The 13263-nt window shown below is 67.8% G+C and overlaps 1 protein-coding gene across 1 annotated transcript in view; it reads left to right on the top strand.

Moving 5' to 3' along the window:
• Window positions 1-13263, top strand: part of TBC1D22A (TBC1 domain family member 22A) — a 45903-nt gene that overhangs the window by 2274 nt on the left and 30366 nt on the right. Inside the window, exons 2-4 of the mRNA XM_055142102.1 lie at window positions 4671-4727; window positions 4810-5114; window positions 5904-6071. Coding sequence (XP_054998077.1) covers window positions 4671-4727; window positions 4810-5114; window positions 5904-6071 — 530 coding nt within the window. The remainder of the gene's footprint in view (window positions 1-4670; window positions 4728-4809; window positions 5115-5903; window positions 6072-13263) is intronic.

Raw genomic sequence — 13263 nt, forward strand, 5'->3', positions numbered from 1 at the left:
CCCGTTGGGCTCCGGCTGGCTGCGCGCGCGTTTGCGCTTTGGGGGGTCTCAGCGCTCGCTCCCGGCCTCACCTCGGGTCGCGCCTGAGGGCTCCGGGGACCCCCCTCGGTGCCAGGCCGGTGGCCCACGTGTCCCGCCCTGGGCCGAGGCTTGCTGGACCCCGGGGCCCGGGATGCGGCGGGGGCGGGACACCCGGGTCGCCTCGGGACCACCGCCTGCCCCCCCTGGCCCGGGCTCCCGGGCTGTGTCCGGAAGGGGCGGGGGGCGCGGCCCCGAGACCCCGTGACCCCAAGACCCTGTGACCCCCGTGACCCCGAGACCTGTGACCCCTGAGACCCGTGACCCCGTGACCCCCGAGACCCCGTGACCCTGTCACCCCTGAGACCCTGTCACCCCCGAGACCCTGTCACCCCAAGATCCTGTGACCCCCGAGACCCCGTGACCCTGAGACCCCGAGACCTGTGACCCCCGAGACCCCGTGACCCTGTGACCCCCCCTGACCCCGAGACCCTGTCACCCCTGAGACCCTGTCACCCCCGAGACCCTGTGACCCCCGAGACCCCCGTGACCCTGTCACCCCTGAGACCCTGTGACCCCCGAGACCCTGAGACCCCGAGACCCTGTGACCCCCGAGACCCCGTGACCCTGTCACCCCTGAGACCTGTCACCCCCGAGACCCTGAGACCCCGAGACCCTGTGACCCCCGAGACCCCCGAGACCCCGAGACCCTCATGCGCTCTGCTGCCCCGAGACTCCCAGATGCCCCTTCGGTCCCCCCATCCCCGCTCTCCGCGCCCCTCTGGGGGGTCCCCGCCCTTGCCCCTCTCTGGCGGCTGCTCCGAACAGCTCCAGGGCGCTCGGCCAGTGAGGGTCCGCACCCCCCTGGGCCCCCGCTGCCTCCAGCTGGGCTTGCTTGGGCTTCCGGTGTCCGCCCGGCGGAACCTCCCACCGCGGCTCCCTGCTCCCCGGGCTTCCTAGAGCGCCGCCTGCTCCCCTGCTCCCCGCGCCTCCTAGAGCGCCGCCTGCAGGCCGCCTGCTCCCCGTGCCTCCTAGAGCGCCGCCTGCTCCTCTGCTCCCCGGGCTTCCTAGAGCGCCGCCTGCAGGCCGCCTGCTTTCTGCTCCCCTCGCTTCCTAGAGCGCCGCCTGCAGGCTAGAGCGCACCTACTCCCTGTGCTTCCTAGAGCGCCGCCGCAGCGCCTGCCTCCAGTCCTCCCTAGAGCGCCGCCTGCAGGCGCCCGCAGCTCCCCACCTTCACCACGTGAGGTGCTTGGCCGGCCCTCGGGGTGTCCACCCAGGGTCGCGTCCAGCCGTCAGGCACGTCTGGACTTCGCTGCTTTCTCTTTCGTTTCACGTGCGGCTGGAGCGATAGCACAGCGGTAGGGCGTTTGCCTTGCACGCGGCCGACCCGGGCTCAATTCCTCCGCCCCTCTCGGAGGGCCCAGCCAGCTCCCCGTGGCGCACTCGACATGCCAAACACAGTCACAACACGTCTCACCATGGTTACTGGCGCCCGCTCGGGCAAATCGATGAGCCACGGGACGGCAGTGCGACACTGTGCCACACTGCATTGTTGGACCGCGCTCCACATGTGCTCACGCCTGGGTTTTCAGTGTGTGCCTACAAGTGGAATATGTCATGTGTATGAAGTGGATTATGGCCACGTGTGTAAAGTGACTTGTCACATACATGAAGTGGATTATGTCACATGTATGCTGTGGGTTATGTCACATATATGATGTGGGTTGTGTCAAGTGTATAAAGTGGGTTATGTCACATGTGTGATGTGGGTTATGTGTGTGATGTGGGTTGTCACATGTATGATGTGGTTTATATTGTGTGTATGATTGTTATGTCATGTATCTAATGTGAGTTATGTCTCATGTATGATGTGGGTTATGAGTATGATGTGGGTTGTCACATGTATGATGTGGTTTATGTCATGTGTCTGGTGTGGGTCATGTAGCATGTAGATGTGAGTTATGTGTATGACGTGGATTATAACGTGTGTGATGTGGGTTGTTTCATGTATGATGTGGGTTATGTCATTTGTATGATGTGGGCTATGTCACATGTATGAAGGGTTATGTCATGTGTATGATGTGGGATATGTCATATGTATAAAAGGTTATATTGTGTACAATGTGGATTATGCTGTGTGTATGATGTGGGTTATGTCATGTGTATGATGTGGGTTATCTCGATGTGTGACAGGGTTATGTCACATGTATAACATGGGTTATGTCATGTGTATGATGTGGGTTATCTCATGCATGATGTGGGTAATAACATGTATGATGTGGGTTATGTTGGTGTATGGCAGGGTTATGTCACATGTATGATGTGGGTTATGTCACATGTATGACATGAGTTATATCACATGTATGATGTGGATTGTCATATGTATGATGTGGGTGATGTCACATGTGTATGATGTGGGTTATGTCATGTGTATGATGTGAGTTATGTCACATGCATGCTGTGGGTTATCACATGTATGATGTGGGTTATGTCATGTGTATGATGTGAGTTATGTCATGTGTATGATGTGGGTTACGTTGGTGTGTGACAGGGTATGTCACGTGTATGACGTGGGTTATGTTACATGTATGACATGGGTTATATCATGTGAATGATGTGGGTTATGTCACGTGTATGACATGGATTATGTCACGTGTATGATGTGGGTTGTGTGGGTGCATGTTGGATGTCACACGTATGAAGGGTTATGTTGCACGTATCTGCTTTTCCTCAGTGTTCTCTCCAGCACAGCGAGTGGCCGCGGAGCTTAGAGCAGCCTCATTTATTAACAATTTATTGGCTAATGTTTCTTTAAGGGAGACTTCATTATCTGCACGCGGGGCTTAGCCGCCGCTTACTCTCTGACAATGGCTCCGGTTGAAGCTTGTTTTCTTTTCAGCTGTGCGAGACCAAATAAAAATGCAATTTTAATAAGATAAAACGAGGCTCCCCTTAGTCTGAGCTTGAACTTCGCCGGAACATTTTCTGCTCAATAAACGCAAGTGGTTTGTGCATAAAGAATTAATGAGTTTCCAGAGGGAGCAGGGGCCTGCGGCGGGTGATAAGGCGCCGACTCTTGTCGGGCGGGTGCAGGGGCCGCTGGGGCTGGCAGGGGCTGGCCCTCCCGGAAAGAGCTGTGTCACATGTGGTCACATGTGCGCGGTCGCGCTCACAGATGTGTGTGTCTGCAGATGTGCGTGGCCACGGGTGTGCGGGGTCGTGGTCACAGGCGTGTGGTCAGGTGTGTCCGATCTGAGGTGTGTGGTGTGAGGTGTGTGCTGTGAGGTGTGTGTGGCCTGAGGTGTGTGCTGTGAGGTGTGTGCTGTGAGGTGTGTGCTTTGAGGTGTATGTGGCCTGAGGTGTGTGGGCGCAGGTGTGCGTGGTCTTCCGTGTGGCCGCCCCGCGTGTCCCGTGGCTGGCGTGCTCCGTTGCCCTGTGAGCCCAGGCTGCTGGCATGCGCATGAAAGATTCAGTGTTTCCGCTTTGGTTGAGGCACAGGGATTCACACAACCACTAATCGTGCAGTTATTTGGGGGTCACCCCAGCGGGCTCGGGCTGACTCCTGGCTAAGTGTCGGGGGTCACCCCTGGAGGGCTCAGGGGGCCGAATGGAGAGCTGGGGGTCGAACCCAGTGAGCCGTGTTCGAGGGACCCCCCCCCGCTGCTGGCCTGTCACTCTGGCCCGTCAGCTCTCGTCCCGGCACGCACCATCCCCCCCCCATCCCAGAGTGGCCCCCAGGGCCAGGCGCCCCCAGACGCATCCTTGGGCTCATGGTCAGTGTCACTGCAGCTTCCTGGGAGAGCGCTTTGGGGAGGCAGAGCCAGGACACGTGCAGGGGGTCTCCCGACACCCACCAGAGACAAGTCAGTGATGAGTCGGTGAACGTTTCTCGGTGTTGTTCCTTCCTTTCCCAGTGTGTGGGTTAGAGTATCTCCTTAGGGTAATTCTGTGCTAAAACGTTTTAAAATTGACACAAAGTGGCCAACTCAGACACCGCCAAACCCAGCCAGAGTGAAGAGGGGAGACGGTGCGGGGTGGGGGGCCTCTGACCCGGCCGGAAGGTCCTGGGGCACCTTATCCCGAGAGGGGGGTGCGGGCGTCAGGTCATGCTCAGCCTTGGGCTGTCCCTCGCACCAGCGCCAGCCGGACACGGGCGCTCAGTAGACACGGGACGTCCAGGTGTTGCTGGAAACGCACCGGAACCCGCAGCCGGCAGCTCGGAGCCCTGGGCCGGGCCGGCCCGGCCCGTTGCTCGGTCCCTCGGTCCCGCGGGGCCTCCTGCGCCTGGAGCGCCCCTGACCTGCTGGCGGGCTCGGGGTTCGCTCTGTGCCCCCAAACCAGCAGCCCCCGGCCAGACCCGACGCGCGGGCCCAGGCCCCACTGGCAGTCTGGGGGGTCGGAGGGCAGGCGGGGGCAGCGGGCGGGGCACCCACACTCGGCAGAGGCTGGGGCCAGCGGGCTGGCCTGGACTGGGGCGGGAGGGTGTGGACGGGGCCCGGCCTGGTGGCCTTTCGGTGGCCGCGCGCCGCTCCCCACCCTGCCCGGTGTCCCCTGAGCCCGGCGCGGACACTGGGCAGGTGGCCGTGTGTGGCCCCGGCCTGGCAGGGTGGGGGGCCAGGAGAGGCTGACGTGTCCCCCGCCCCCTCCTGCAGCATCCGGCACGTGTACGGCGCCCAGCACCCCCCCTTTGACCCGCTGTCCCACGGCACGTAAGTGAGGCCCGGGGGCGGGGCGGGCCGGGCCGGGGGTCCCCTCGGGTCTCCTGAGCGCGCCCCCCTCCACCGCCCCCAGCCTGCCGCAGGCCGCGCCCAGCCCCCCCGCCCGGCCCCGGCGGGTCAGCACCTTCCAGGAGTTCGAGAGCGACACGAGCGACGCGTGGGACGCAGGCGAGGACGACGACGGGCTGCTGGCCATGGCGGCCGCGCAGCTGCACACGGATGTGGTCCTGGAGACGGCGCACCGCGTGCTGCGCGACCACCGCCAGCGGCAGGGCCAGCGGCCCCCCGCGGGCCCCGAGCCCCCCGCCACGCCGCCGCCCGCCGGGGACCCGCGGCTGGTGAAGTCGGTCAGCGAGAGCCACGCGTCCTGCCCCGCAGGTGGGCTGGCGGGGGGGGGGGGGACCCCCTCCCAGCCCCGGGGACGGACGGACGGCGGGACCCCCTCCCAGCCCCCGGGGACGGCGGGACCCCCTCCCTTCCCCCAGGGAAGGACAGCGGGACCCCCCTCCCAGCCCCGGGGACGGCGGGACCCCCTCCCCGAGGCTGTGCTCCTGTCCGTGCCCAGGCCCCTTGGTCCCCGCCTGTGCTCGGGCTGGCCGGCCCTCCGCCCCCGAGTGTGAGGGTTGGGGACCCCCGAGTCCACCTGTCAGCGTCTGAGCCCACCCGGGGCATCTCGGCGGGTGCCGGGCCCTAGGCTGTCTGAGCGGGCCCTGCCCTGCCCTGCCCCTCCCTGCTGCCCCTGCAGAGGCTCTGTAACTGGGGGGGGGGGCGGCAGCGCGTCTGCACCCACCCCGGGCCCTCGAGGGGCTGGTCCCCTCCCAGGACTCGGCCCTCTGGGTTCTCGCTGTCGCTGCGCGGGGTCTCGAGGGGCTCCCTCGGGACAGGCCGGGGGGCTTCGGGGACGCCTGAGGGCCCTGCATGGCCTTGGTGGGCGGGGCTGGGTGCCCTCGCCCCGCGCTCCTGCGGCCAACTCCTGTGCGGTGTGGCCTCGCGCCCGCGGGCCAGGCAGTGTGCAGGGGGGTGTGGGCAGGGCGGGTGGGCGGGGCGGGGGTGGGCAGGGTGGGAGGACAGGGCGTGCAGGGCGGGAAGCAGAGGCCGGGTGGGCTGCTTGGGCCCGGGTGGGCTCGCGGGGGGAGGGGCCGCGCCTCACCCCGCCTCCTCCCGCAGAGAGCGCCGGCGCCCCCGCGCCCCTGCAGAGGTCCCAGTCGCTCCCGCAGGCCGACTCTGCCCCGGGCCCCGCGGCCGAGGCGCCCAGCAGCGTGGTGCTCAGCGAGAGGGAGGCCTCGCGGCTCGACAAGTTCCGGCAGCTCCTCGCCGGCCCCAACACGGACCTTGGTGAGTCCCCGCAGGAATGGGGGGCCGCTGGGGGCGGGCTGGCTGGGCGGAGGGCCGACACCCCGGCACTCCCGCAGTGCTCCCCCAGTACTCTCAATACTCTACAATACTCCGTGGTACTCCCACGGTACTCTCAGTACTCCCCAGTACCCCGTGGCACCCCCATGGTACTCTCGGTGCTCCCCAGTATCCTGTGGCACCCCCACGGTGCTCTCAGTACTCTACAATACTCTGTGGTACTCCCACGGTACTCTTAGCACTCCCTGGTACCCCGTGGTACTCCCACGGTACTCTTAGTACTCCCCAGTACCTCGTGGCACTCTCACAGTACTCTCAGTACTACCTGGTACCCCGTGGCACCCCCACGATGCTCTCAGTGCTCCCCGGTACCCCGTGGCACTCCCACGGTGCTCTCAGTGCTCCCTGGTACCCCGTGGCACCCCAAAGTACTCTCAGTACTCCCCGGTACCTCGTAGTACCCCACCATACTCTCAGTGCCCCCCGGTACCCCGTGGCACCCCCACGGTGCTCTCAGTACTCCCCAGTACCCCATGACACTCCCACAGTACTCTCAGTACTCCCTGGTACCCCATGGCACCCCCACGGTACTCTCAGTGCTCCCCGGCACCCCCATGGTGCACCTGCATCTCTCTCCCAGTACTCCTGCATGCTCCCACAGTGCTCTCTCAGCACCCTCCCAGTACTGCAGCACTTCCAAAGTGCACCTACATACCCCTGTAGTCCCACAATACTCTCGCGGTGTGTCTGCAGTCCTCCCTGGTACTCCCCGAGCACTGCAGCACTCCGTGGTGCTCCGGCAGCCCTCCCCCGGCACTCCTCAGTACTCCCGTTGTTCTCCTGCCGTGCAGCACCCCCGTGTCCTGCAGTACCCGGTCTCTCCCATGGTACCCAGCGTGCTGCTCCCGGGACCTTCTGGGAGCCGGTGCCGAGGCCGGGGCTGCCCGGGCCTGCGGTGCCCCGTGCGGCCAGCAGGTGGCGCGTGTGATGCGTTGCTGGGCGGCCTGAGGCCCCGGCGGTGGTGGCGCCCGGGGACACGTGGGTCCTGGACACCCGGGACAGTTCCAGTCGGGTCGCTTCCTGGCCGTGTCTCCTGCACGGCGCGGAGGTCGCCGAGGTCGGAGCTCCGTCGGGGCCGGGGGGGGCGGGGGGGCAGGCCTGTCCTGCCTGCGGGAGGGAGGGCGACTGGGGGGGCGGCTCCAGCTCAGCCTCTGGCGTGCGTTGGCCCCCGCGTGCTCGCCCCCCGCCCTCCGCGTGCTCGCCCCCACCCCCCGCGTGCTCGCCCCCACCCCCCGCCCCCCGCGTGCTCGCCCCGTGCCCCCCGCGTGCTCGCCCTGTGCCCTCCGCATGCTCGCCCCGCCGCAGTGGGCCCTGGTGCTGGGCCAGGCCGCGGCCCCCAGCGCTTTGGGCAGGCCGGACAGTGTCCCCGGGGGCCGGCCGGGCACAGCCGTGATCCCTGCTCAGCCTCTGGCGTGCGTTGGCCCCCGCGTGCTCGCCCCCCGCCCTCCGCGTGCTCGCCCCCGCCCCCCGCGTGCTCGCCCCCACCCCCCGCCCCCCGCGTGCTCGCCCCGTGCCCCCCGCGTGCTCGCCCTGTGCCCTCCGCATGCTCGCCCCGCCGCAGTGGGCCCTGGTGCTGGGCCAGGCCGCGGCCCCCAGCGCTTTGGGCAGGCCGGACAGTGTCCCCGGGGGCCGGCCGGGCACAGCCGTGATCCCTGCGGGGGCCCCCGCCCTGCTGAGTGACGCAGCTCGCGGGCGGGCTGGGCCCGGACAGGATGGCCACACCGGCGCTGTGCTCGCCCGGTGCCGGTTCTGAAGCCCAGGGCGGACCTGGGCCCCCGGGCCCTATCCCGGCTCTGGGCAGAGCAAGGCGGGCCACGGGCTGCGTGGGGCGGGCACGCAGGGACCCCCGGAGCCGTGGGGGCCGCCGTGCCCGGGGGCTGGGGCTGGTCGGAGTCAGGCTTGAGGCTGGACGTGGCCGCCTCCGGTCACAGGCGTCACAGGGCGTCACAGGGCGTCTGGCCGCTGTCCCTGCTCCTGTCCCCGCCCTCGTGGCTCAGTGCTCACGGGCTCACGTGCCGTGGCGGGAGGCCCGGCTGGGTGCGGGTGCTTGGGCGGCCTGCAGCCCTCCTGATGCCGCCGTGGACACTGGGCCCAGGCCGTGCCCTACCCCGCGCCGCGTCGGCAGCTGCTCCCGCTGCTGCCCTCTGGTGGCCAGACCTGCGTCCTGCGGCTCAGCTGCTGTGGCTGCGGGACCTGCTCCCTTTGGAGGGCCTGGGGGGGCCTGCGTGTCCCCCCACTCGCGGTCCCCCCTCCTCCCTCCTGCCGTCCCCGAGGCCCCGGGTGCAGAGTTCGCCCCCCACCCCCGCCGTCGCGGGCCTCGTGGCCGCCCTCTCCCGTGGCTGTGATGTTTGGAAACGATCTTTACTTAAGATTGTTATTAAAATTGTATATCTGTCTAAATTGACACTTAATTCATGCGCTTAATCACAGCCCGGGCCTGTGGGCGGCGTGCGGGGTCCGTGGCGAGCCTGGGGCTCCCCGGGGTTCTGCAGGAGGGGGAGCACCGCAGGGGGAGCATGCCGGGGAGGGGGCGGGCGGCCCCGAGGGCGTCTCTGTCAGCCCCTCTCCCGCCTGTCCTTTCCGGGTCTCCCCGTCCTGGCGCTGGGGCCCCGGGGCCCCCGGGCCCCCGGGCCCCCCTCCCGGCCCCCCTCCCGGGCCCCGCCAGCCTCTCTCGGGCCCGTTGCGTCCCTTCACCCCTGGGGCACGTCTGGGCCTCACACCCCGTCCCGGCTGGTCCCTGCCCGAGTCCTCCCTGGGGTGCCGCCCTGGCCGGAGCCGAGGTGCCCCCTTGTGGCCTCTTGGGCGTCACCAGGAGCTCCTGACCGGGCGGGGCCCGTGCCCAATGGTGGCGGGACAGGCGTTCTGGGCGGTGGCGGGCCAGCCCGGTGCCCGCTGTCCAGGCTGTGGCGCGTCACAGGGCCAGTGGCCACGGGGCCAGCTGCCTGCTGCCAGGAGGGGGCCGGGCCCTGGGGTGTCACCCCCCTGCCCGGGCTGCGGGGTGCAGGGGAGGCAGACATGCCCCGGCCCCTCCCCCTGCCCTCGACCTACCCGCCGTGGGCAGGGGTCAGGCCGCCCCCCCTCCTCCCCTTCAGAGTAGAGCAGGGCGACGATGAGGTTTTGTTCTCTGCGGTTCCCAGTGAGCCCCCCCAGCTCAGGCCCCGCCCCTGGCTCAGCCCCGCCCTGGCTCAGGCCCCGCCCCTGGCTCAGACCCCGCCCCTGGCTCAGGCCCCCTGCTCAGGCCCCGCCCCCTGCTCAGGCCCCGCCCCTGGATCAGGCCCCGCCCCTGATGGGAGAGTGATTAGTATTCCCGCGCGGGCGCCCACCAGCCCTCGCCCGCTGGGAACAAAGCGCCGTGTGTTGTGATCTTTGATTTATGGCCGCCTGCCCCCCGCGGGGCTGGAAACACCGCGGGCGGGAGTGGGGGTGGGCGTCCCCGGGGGTCGCGGGCACGGTGGGGTCTGCCCGCAGGGCACCTGCCCCGCCCCGCGCCCTCACCCCTGGGCGCTGCCGGTCCCGGGGCAGCCGGGCCTGTGTGGGACCCGGGCCCCCTGCCCTGACGGGCGCTGGGAAGGGCCGTAGCTCTCCTTTGAGTGAAGTGCTCGGACCCTGCTCAAAGGCCCTTGCCCCCTGCCCGCCCCGTTGCCTGCTTGGTGCCCACACCTCGCCTGGGGTGCAGCCGCCGCCTCTGCACAGAAGCGCCCCGGGAACTCGGGCCTGGGCGCTGCCGAGGAGGGTCTGGGAGGGGGCGGGCGCGGGGGCGGGGGCCCGAGGGGAGTGCTGACAGCCCCCGTCCAGACTCACTCCGGGCTGTCCCGGCCAGAGCCCGGCCGTGCCGCCGCGGCCACATGGGCAGTGTCGGGGGACAGGCGCCAGGCTCGCACCCAGGCCCGCCTGCGCTCGACTCCCCGTCACTGTGCTGAGGTGCGTCCCACAGGAAGCCGAGGGTGTGGGTCTGCCACTCGGCGGCCGGCTCAGCTTGGAGGCGACGGTCACGCCGTGAGATGCACGGGTCTCGAGCCCGAAGTCCGGCGTGATGAGTTTGACCCGTGCGGGCTGTGGAACCCAGAGCCCAGGACGTCCCCGGGGCCTTGGGCGCGACCTGGGCCCACCCGTGGGCACAGTGGGCAGAGCGGGCCGGGTGGGGTCGGGCAGCCTCAGCAGCAGCCCCCAGCGGCCCGTGCGTCTGCGAGCGCCCTGGGAGCGCGTGCACTGGGGGCGTCCGTGTCCCCGTGCAGGGGGAGGCCCCTTGCAGGGGGAGGCGGCGGGGCGGTGGTCCTGGGAGGTGTTCCTGGGCTCCAGTGCTGGACACGCGGGCCCCGGGCTGCGGCCCCCCGGGTTGTGGGAGCCCCGAGAGCTTGTGGCCTCAGCTTCAGGGGGGCCTCTGTGCCAGAAGTGATTTAGGCATGGCGTGGGGGGGGTCCTTCATCCTCAGACGCCCCCTGGTTCTCAGGCCCCGCCCCTGATTCAGGCTCTGCCCCAACTCTCAGGCCCCGCCCCTGACTCAGGCTCTGCCCCAACTCTCAGGCCCCGCCCCAGACTCTGGCCCCGCCCCTGGCGCCAGCAACCCCTGAGACTGTTGGCCCTGCGCAGGGGCGCAGAGACCCCAGCCACCAGGCAGCGTGGCTCTGGCTGTTGCTAGCGAGTTGCAGGCCAGCTGGGCGGCTCCTTGGATCCCCAGCCCGCCCTCCCCCACAGCCCACACCTGTGCCCGCGGCCTCAGCAGTGGCCCTGCAGTGGCCTCCCTCCCCCTCCCTCCCTGGCTCTGGGGGCCGGCCGTGGGCCGATGGGGGCCGGCTGGGGGCTCCTGCGGGCGGCCGAGCAAGGAGAGGCCTGGCCGGGATGCCCGGGGCCCCTGGGCAGGCAGGCAGGCGGGGGCTTCGCGGGGCCCGGGCGGGCAGCCGGGCTGGTGGCGTGAGAGAGGGCTGCCCAGCTGTCCCAGGTTAATCCTGGCCCGCCCGCCTCTCTGGCTGCAGTGAGGCCGCACACAGCCTGTCTGACGTGAGCTGCGCCTCGACACGCATCTGAATAAGCCTTTTGTTCCATTGAGAAGATTAAGGGCAGTATTTGGTTGAAAAAATTTTAATGAAGCACCTAACAGAGCTATTATTCATTTTTGAAACAAGTTTCTGTGGTTACCATAGTGACATTAAACCTTTAATTAACTAGTTTTCTTCTCCCCTGTCAGTTTCTGCGTGGGGCTGCTGGGGGAGCTGCGGGCCCACGGACCTGGCTCCGGGAAGGAATTTTCTAGCTCTGCTGAGCTAAATCACTCAAGGAATTTATGTCGCAGGAACACAGAGCTTATAAATCTAGTTTATCATATCTATCATTTAATTGTTCATGCAAGCCAGCTCTTCATGTAGCGATTTACAGTAATCTCAGTGAAATAACAGTTTTGTGTCACAAAATGAATAATGCATGCAAAGAAATTGTCAAGCTTCTTAAAGCCATCATGTTCGAAATATTAGGTTTTTTCACCGGGAGGCGCCAGGACCGTGACCGGGGCTGGTGGCCGGCGGGGACTCCCTCCCCGGGGCTCTCTGCGGGCTGGTCACTGGAAAGGGTGTGCGGGGGCCGAGGCGTGTCTGCGGGGGCCCTGGGCCGGAGCAGGTGAAGCCAGCAGGCTGTGGGGGCGGGGCTGGGCGTGGGGAGGAAGGCCCGTGTCGAGGCGGGTGTCTGCCGGGCCGGGGGTCCGGGCCCCGGTGACCCCCTGGTGGTGATGCAGGAGCCCGGGTCCTGAGGCCTGTCGATGCTCTGCCTCAGGGCGCCTGTCCTGGGGAGGGCAGTGCCCTGCGGTCAGCAGCACCTGCCAGGGCTGCCCCTGCCCGCCGACCCTGGCCGTTGCATCCCCTCGGCCGTCCCTTCACCGTGGCCCCTCCCGGCAGCCCCCGGGCGTCCGTGCCCCTCTCATGCGCGGTCCGGAGAAAGGGGTGCTGACAGGGCACCCGAGGGATCCCGCTGTGTGGCCGCCCGAGCCCTGGGAATGGGTGGTGGGCCCTGGTCAGCCCCCGGGCAGTGGGGGCCCCCCGGGTGCTGGGGTGCAGGCCTGCAGCGGGCCGGGACCAGCTGCCGCGCCCGCCCTCCCCCGCCCCTCGCTCGCCCGTGCTGCCCCCCCGGGGCGTCTGCGGGCCGCCCCCACCCCAGTGCCCGGCCCTCCAGGGTGACCGGCCGCCTGGCCTCGAGCTGGGGCAGCAGGTCCGCGGGCGTCGGGGAGGCGGCCCTGCAGCAGGAGGACGCTGGGGTGCGGCTTGGGCAGGGGGGCACCGGGGACCCCGGGAGGCCGCCTGGGGGTACTGGGGCGGGTGCCCGCCTCGCTGGGGGCTGTGAGTGGCCCCTAGAGCACCGTGAGCTGCCCCGTGACCGACTGTGGGCCTCAGTGCGCCTGTGTGGGGTCCGAGCGGGCAGTGGGTGGGCGGGGGACCCTTGTCCACTCCCTCACGGGGTCTGGCCGCGTGACGACGTGGCCTCTGGCTCCTTGTTTCACTTTCTTAGTGCAGCCTGTTGCTGCGGCCCACGCCTGAACAGGCCACAGGCCCAGCGTGGCCTGCCCCCGCCCCCTGCCCTCCCTGCCCCCCTCCCCTCCCCTCCCCTCCCCTGTCCTCCTCTGCCCTTCCCATCCTCCCCCCATGCTCGCTAGCCGCTGCTGGTCCGTGTGGAGCATCTCCTTTGCATCCGTGTGTGTGTGTGTGTGTGACTGTGACTGTGTGTGTCTGTCTGTGTCTGTGTCTGTGTATCTGTTTGTGTCTGTATGTGCATATGTCAGTGTGTGTGTGTCTGTGTCTGTGTGTGTCTGTGTGTGTCTATGTTTGTGTCTGTGTGTGTGTTTATGTCTGTGTGTCAGTGTGTATCTGTGTCTGTCTATATGTGTGTCTGTGTGTCTCTGTGTCTGTGTGTGTATCTGTGTGTCTGTGTGAGTTTGTGTCTGTCTGTGTGTCTGTGTGTGTCTGTGCCCCTCACTGTGCCTTCCCGCCCTCCCGCCCTCCCCTTGGCCCACACCCTGGTTCTGGGGGCCCCACCTGTGGCCCCATCCCGGGCTCCCCAAGACGCCCTTGACTCTCCCCTGCGCACAGTGGTGGGAGGCCGTGGGCAGTGGTGGGGGTTGGGGCTGCCCTGT

Source organism: Sorex araneus, chromosome 6, assembly GCF_027595985.1.
Source record: "Sorex araneus isolate mSorAra2 chromosome 6, mSorAra2.pri, whole genome shotgun sequence".
Taxonomy (NCBI): domain Eukaryota; kingdom Metazoa; phylum Chordata; class Mammalia; order Eulipotyphla; family Soricidae; genus Sorex; species Sorex araneus.